At 39.6% G+C, this 7,618-nt stretch overlaps 1 protein-coding gene across 1 annotated transcript; it reads right to left on the bottom strand.

The window, feature by feature from the left end:
* Window positions 1–1,429: 1,429 nt before the first annotated feature.
* LOC141817519 (putative transcription factor RL9) lies at window positions 1,430–3,423 on the bottom strand (the record flags this gene model as incomplete). The annotated part of the gene is made up of 4 exons (XM_074705161.1): window positions 2,586–3,423; window positions 2,404–2,480; window positions 1,710–1,755; window positions 1,430–1,610 (listed from the first exon to the last, which is right to left on the bottom strand). Coding segments are annotated over exons 1-4 (1,142 nt in total), but the record flags the coding sequence as incomplete, so codon positions are not given.
* Between the last annotated feature and the right edge of the window lie 4,195 nt (window positions 3,424–7,618).

Genomic DNA, 7,618 nt, shown 5'->3' with positions numbered 1-7,618 from the left:
GCTTCTTGTACTACATTGAATATAAACTAGCTAGTATGGTATCATGACAATAATATTTACTTACGTAAATGATAGATTGCCAAATGCATGCATATCATGCATAATTTACTAGACATATATACTATGGGATAGAAATATTAGCAACTTTAGTTTGTGGAGTACGTAGTCATAATTGAAAACATTCCACAAGCTCAGCAGTGGCCACAACATGCATTATTTATGTCAGTATAAGAAGGTTTGAAGGAATTTTTCTTCTAATAAGTATTAAATGTTATTCTAGCTCCTCACCCTTACTCGAAGACCAAACTAATCAAGTGTCTTTCACTATTTAATTAAGTAGTAAAATGTATATAGATAAAGTTCAAGCGAAGTGCATCTTCTTCTGAAAGTATAGGATAAATGCTGCATTCATCTAAGATTTGATTGCTTTTTTTCGTAGATAGCTTAGCTTTCCTTTTCCTCGATAAGACAATTGCTTCCTTTTAAATAATTGAATATAAAAATTCATGCAAAGCTAAAGCGACCAAAAGAGGCTTTCATCAGTTACCAAAGATAGAAATCAACAAGGATCCACTACAAGCCACACAAACTCATTTCGTTTTTTTAATTACTAGATTTCATTAACAGTTTAACATTGCATTCATTAGGTAGCTTTTAATTAACACATAAAAACATGCAAGTAAAACAAATTAGACAAAATACTTCAAAATCAAACGAATATTGTTGTTATAATAAAGTTTTAATGGAAGGAGAGAAGGCCAAAGAGAAGGAATATGAGATTTTGACTCAATGTTGTTGGAAGTTTGTTGGTACAAATTAGCAAGGCATGGCGACACTTATTTGGAGATAGAGAAACACAACTAGTTTTCAAGCTAGTGCGTGGCCGGGCATGTCAGGCCAAAACACATTTCAGGAATCAGAGCCATGCAATGCAATGAAGAGAAAGATAAAATTTAAAAATAAACAAAGGAAGGGAAAGGTCAGAGAGGTGTTCAAGAACCATTAACATGCTACAATTGTATAATGCAATAAAGCCACAGAGAAAAGGATGCAAAAGACAGGAGGTATATAGGCTTTTTTGGTCCTATGTGACAACACATCACACCACCTATTACACACATTGCCACAGCCCTATCCTACCCATTCATTATCCTACATAATTAATTGTAAAGCATAATCTCGACACCACAATATAATAATCTTCATCTTTTTTCCCCCCTTTCTTCATACTTGTTTTCTCCTTGTTACTTGTCTTTGCTTTTTGTGTCCTACAAGTTAAGTGCATGTCTCTCTATTCTCCCCATGAAATCTAAAGAAAAAGATAAAAAAAAAAAAAGAAAAGAAAAGAAAGCAAAAGCTGCCATTCGCTTAGCATGCAGTTATAGATATCTGCCTTTTAGTGTTTCTGAAATAATAAGCGATTATATACCTTGATGAGTTAGTCCATTTAGTGGTGGTGTTAGCAATGGCAGAAGGGAAGTCCAAGGCATATGTAGTGCTTGGTTTAGCTCCGTCGTCTGAGATTAATCTTCGCTCCATCAGCCGTCCGATGTTGAGATCGGCATTACTTGCAGGAGAGAAGTCCTCTTCGCCTGAGCCATCTGATTGACCTGGTCGCCATTAATGTACGTACGTTGCATTGTGAAGCAAGCAGATTAATTAAAAAGAGGAGAAGAAAGGTTATTACGAGGCTAAGCAATATGAATTACCTGAGGAAGCAGCAGGCTTGTCAGTGGTCTTCAGAGTTCTATACATCTGCAGAGGCAAAAGTTGGAAAATTTGCAGAGAGCAGTGAAGAAAGAGATTAATTGGGGGAGCACAAACACAAGAAAAGACCACGCAGTGAGCTCACGGGACAAGCAAGGAATTACGATAAAAGAAAAAGAGGAATATCATGGGGGGATGAAAACTAGATAAAATGTATTAATTGGATTTAAAAGGAGGGAACAGGAACAGGAACGGTAACAGGAACAGAAGAGGTAGCTATCTGCGAGCGGAGGCCGAGTTGGCAGATTCAACCTTTCTTTTTAAAGAAGCTTGTTTGTTCAATTCCTTCTCCATACCCTATGCGTGTTGGTGTTGGGTGTGTTGCATTATTGTGAAATGATGACAACTTTTTTCTCTACTACTCCCTCTCCCTCTCACTCTGATTTGGCACAGTAACCGATGGACAGAGGAGGACGCAGTGATATGAGTGGCTGAATGAATGAGTGAATGAAAGAATAGATGTGTCTGCTTCTCGCTGACCACACTTCCGTACTCCGATTAGATGATGGGAGAAATTATGAGATTGGAAAAAAAAAAGGACAAAAACCAACGATCGATTGAAACAGGTAAGCATGATTAACTAAGCATTGGCATCGACGAAACGAGAGCTAAGAGAGAGAATTGCTTGCTAGGTACCTGCAAATGGCTCTTGACATGAGCTAAAGTGAGGTCTTTGACATCCATGAGCTCGAGTACTGATTTCGGAGTTGCCCCTGCATTTGATTAATGCGCGCCGGAAATGATGAAGAATTAACAAATGCTACTGTTTAAGATTGGCAAGTGGATAGATAATGATAGGATGGATGACCGATGCCTACTTTCGTGGCCGCCGAGGAGTTCGACGGCGTGGACGAAGCGGCCGTGGAGGGTGCTGGTCCACCGCATCCGCGGCGCGCGCATGGTACGCTTCACCGGCAGCTTGGGCAGGAACCGCGACCGCATCAGCATGTTGGCGTGGGAGGAAGCTTCGAAGGGCCTGATCATGCCATAATTGTTGTAGTGGTGATGGTGGAAGAGCTGATGGTGATGGTGCGCGTTGTGGTTTTTGATCAACAGCTCTGGGGAAAAAGCGGCGCCGTTGAGCCGTGACGCCTGCGGGTGAGAGAGCATGCGGTGGTACGGAGACGCGGCGCCGCTGGGGATGGGGCCGAGGAATGAAGGAGACGGCATCGCGTCGAAATTGGACGAGGAGGAGGAAGATGGCCAGTGAGCCGAGAAAGCGGAGGCGGAGGCAGAAACGGCCTGGAGCTTGGGATCAGCAGAGAGGAAAGGGAGCGGCGTGCTGACGCGGCCGGCACCTGTGCTATTTTTGTTGTAGACCGGGATACCTTTTATCGGATTGAGGCCGTCGAAGGGGCCGCCCCCGATCGCACGGTGAGTAATGTGGCAGCGATCGAGCGGCGGCATCAGCGAGTAGTGCTCCAGCAATCTTGGCGGCTGCGGCCACCACGTGTTGTCGACCGTCGCGGCAGTGGAAGGATAAGAAAGAGAGAGCTTAGTGCGAGCGGCATCGTCGTCGTCTTCTCGGAAGCCGTGGGAGGACTCGCCGGAGCTCACAGAGATTGAATCCGCAAGACTGATGTTTGGAGGGCTGATGTGCAGGGAGAGGTCGGGCGACGACGTCGTCATGATGGCGGCTTCCATTGGCATTTCCATGCCTTCTTCTCCTTCTTAATTTACTCTCCTCCTTTTGCTTGATTGTATTCCTCTTTGTAAGGCTAAGCCTACTAAGGCTAAGGCTTTCTTCTTGATGGCCAACTGGAATTCAACATTTTAATATCTATATATATATATATATATATATATATAATGAATCCCACCTAAAAGTATGGCTAAATAGAGAGAGTAAGAGGGAAAGGATCTTATTTTCCCAACAGTACAGGATATATATATATAAGAAGGTGAAAGAACAAACTTGTGTGAAGGATCATGGAGTGCTGCTCCTAGGTTTGAGAAACTAACCGAGGACGACTATAAGCTGCAGACTAATTAAGGATCGGGAAAAGAAGAGAAAAGATCGACCAATTAATTAAGAGCAAAAACAAATAGAAGAGGATTTTATCATAGAGATTTTAGTTATCCCTTAGGATTTGCATGATGGTGACGAGATTGACTCCAATAGCAGGGAGAGAGAGAGAGAGACAGAAACTTTGATGCTTGAGAAATTAAAAGATTATTTAGGTTGAGAAAAATATATATATATGAGAAAATGACAGTGCACAAAAAACTAATGGAAGAGGGGAAGCTTTAAACAGTTTAGCGTTTCCGTTCTCTCAGCTTCTGATTAGGAAAGGGATCGAATTTAATGCACGATGGAACAATAAATAAATAAATAAATAAAGTAAAAGAAAACAGGTCAAGGCTCGTGCGTGGATTCCTTTCCCCCCACTGCTTGCGCTCGTGTAGACTGGACTGTAAAAAAAGGAAATTCTCTCTTTCTCCCTCCCTTTTTTAACGGAGAAAAAAGAGGGGGGATTGTCACACATACATACATTTCTTCTCTCTTTCGAGATTTTTCATTCATCTTCGTCTTCTACTGCTCTCTCTCTCTTTCTCTCTCTATTAATTGGATTGATAAGAGGTAGGTTACAATGTTTCATGCATTTGTTAAGCAGCCACTGGTCTCCCAGGACATGACCCACTTCGCTGTACAGTTCGAACACCCATTGTCCCATTCCCAGCGGGGGATCTCATTGCTCATATGGGCTGTTTGCTGCTTCCGCACCGTGCAATATTTCTGCTGTCCTCAACTGTAGCAACCACTATTCAATGCAGTCGATGGGCGTAGCATGTTGGAGGAATTCATCGGCCTCAAACATTAAAAGGGCCAGCTGAAGCCTCTGCTCCTCACGTACATACCACTATGCCACTTTAACCCTTCCCTTCATTTCCACTTCACTATCATTTAATCCTCTCGCTTAATTTGATCCCCTTTTTCGCAGCTTCCCACCCTGCAGTTTTGTGATCTAGCCCTTGTCAGCTGGACTACCAATAGCAGCATTGACCACAAGGGAATTCAAGACCCAGCTGCATGCATGCATGTGTTCGTTTCATTCCCATTACAATATATATATATATATATACATATATAATTTTATTTATTTATATTCTTATAAGGCTTGCTTACACCAGATACCCAAAACATTTCGAGTTCTAATTCCCTTAACATACTTCCAAATATTCTTGTCCCACTCCACCAAGCTTGTCTAAGATTATTATGTCACTTCCACATGGACATCTCGCAAACACCAAGTTGACTCCACCACACACCCACATGACCAGATTTCAAACCCCTAGGACATGCAAAAAGAAAAAGAAAACAACAACAATAGGCTTACAATTTGTTTTCTAATCACCCTTTTATGATGAGTTAATAGGTGTGCCCCTTGATGATCAGGGATGATTGTAGGCTCACTACTGTCCAAACTTTTCAAATTCCAAAGGCCTCCTAGCTCAAACAACATCACACAGGTCCACAATACTACTTTCTTGTGGCTAATAATAATATTTTGTTAGGGAAATAGAAAGAAGTTGCTCAGATTCCCAAGCTACAGGAATATAAAACCTCTTTGACAACCCCCCTCTATCTCACGCTCTCTCTCATCTCTCTCATCTCTCACTCCAACGCTATGCATGTTGCATTTATGAGATTTGAAATGTCCATACAACACAACACTGCTTCAATTCAATTCATGACAGAGATGCCTCCTCCTCATGTGAGTCCTCTATACGTGTGTATTTAACATATATGAAACCCAAACAACATGGCAGTTGGGAAGGCGTTTATCAGTGTAACGGGGCCAGTATTTATAAGTTTGATTCAACTGCAAATAGATGATCTCATATTTTTCTCATTCCAGTACTTTTAATTATAGTCATCTATAACTACGACTAGGGTGAAATAATGTTAATAGTTTGATTGGAACGAATAATAACTAAGACTTTGGCCACTACTTGTGGAAGATCCAAAATTAATTAATTACACAAGTAGTTCGAAAGAAATATGCTTTATGACCTTAACTCATTTAATTTGATGGGATACAACCGGGCAAAGACTGAGTTTATGCTTCATTTGCTGCAGAACGTTTGCCCCAAAATGTCACATCCAAATTGCACAATCCTGGTCCCCAAAGAAAGGCATCTCTATGCGAGCAAGCAAGCATTCCCTTCTTTACATTGCATCCCAACTGAGAAAAGATGCTTCCCCTTTGGAACTTCACAGTTCATTGCTCATCTCATTGTCAGAGAAAGTGAAAGTCCAATTCACTTCCTTCAGAGCCTTCCCCACAGCAACGCCCAAGGGTACCGACATAATAACGTGTGTATTTGTGAAAGATGAATGCATACTTATGTGCTCACCCAAAGCCATAGAATCTAGGGATTGGCCACCACTACTGGTCAATGAAGCTTTTATTCTCATCTGATTGATATGCGTATAGGAAAAAGATGGCCTCATGTCTCACTACTGGCTTTTCTCGATCGAACTTTATTAAGCGTGGGCGTATGTAAGCTTATCTTTAAAGATCAAAAGACCAAAGCTCAAATAAGTGAACTAATTAATTAATTATATATAATGCCAAGATTCCAACTTGCATTACAAGTTTTGCCAATCAAAAGCAATTTGGTTACTGAAATTCAAACATTGTTGCTTTTGTGTATATTTTAGTCAATTATTGATATTTTCTAACTTGTTCGATGATGGCTATGAATCACTCATCCCAAATATTTGATGTGCATAGTGAAAGTCATGCTTAGTGGTCAATTATACTAGAGTAAAAGGGAATAAGTTTTTCTTTTCTCTTACAAATGGAGGCTAGGATTTATTCAATAATTGCATTTTTTTCCTTTTTTTGTTGAACTATGTATATACATTAAAAAAACATAATAAAAGAAATAAAAAATAAGATGAAAATTTTAACATAAAATAATTTTTAAATATCTTGAAATTTGAAAAATGAAAAAGAAGAGGGGACTATTTTATTAGCTAAAGGAGAGTAAATAGCTCACGTTCCTAAATCATAGCTTAAATGATCATGTTAAATACATAACAAGCTGATAAGAGTATATAAAATGCAGTGGGATTAAAAAATAAATAAGAACAACTATACAAAACATAGTAACCAATGATCACACTACAACAAAAACATCACAACCAAAGTTTTAAAAGTGTCATAGACATCGGTGGAAAACCGATGTCTATACATTTCATTTTATCTTTGTGCAGCAGATGCCCATTCCTGACGAGATCCTTGTAGATTTTGATGATGTGAATCAACATGATCATAATAGCTCTGGAAGCGTCCATCCTTTCTTCAAGATGACTGATGTCTATGAAGGCGTTGTAAAAGGTCTGACATTTTAGACATCGGTTTGTAACCGATGTAATACAACTCAACGACATCGGTTTGTAACCGATGTAAAACCGATGTAATATCACTCAACGACATCGGTTTCGCAACGGTGTAAAACCGATGTAATATCTGTTTAACATCAATTTTAACAACGATTTTCGACCGATGTAATATCACAACCACATCGGTTTTGCAACGGTGTAAAACCGATGTAATATATGTTTAACATCAATTTTAACAACGATTTTCGACCGATGTAATATCACTCAACGACATTAATTCTGCAACGGTGTAAAACCGATGTAATATCTGTTTAACATCAATTTTAGCAACGATTTTCGACCGATGTAATATCACTTAACGACAACGCTTCCAAACCGATGTCATTGAATTTAAAACTGTTGTAATAACACTTATTTTTTTTATGTTGTTTGTAAATTATGATCGAGCAAGATGACAAAATTATCATAATATTATAAATTCACCAAACAAATCACAAA

Source organism: Curcuma longa, unplaced genomic scaffold (assembly GCF_044706935.1).
Source record: "Curcuma longa cultivar G26 ecotype Majalengka, Jawa Barat unplaced genomic scaffold, ITB_CL_G26_1.1 contig_20770, whole genome shotgun sequence".
NCBI lineage: Eukaryota > Viridiplantae > Streptophyta > Magnoliopsida > Zingiberales > Zingiberaceae > Curcuma > Curcuma longa.
This window is presented reverse-complemented; position numbering and strand designations above follow the sequence as displayed.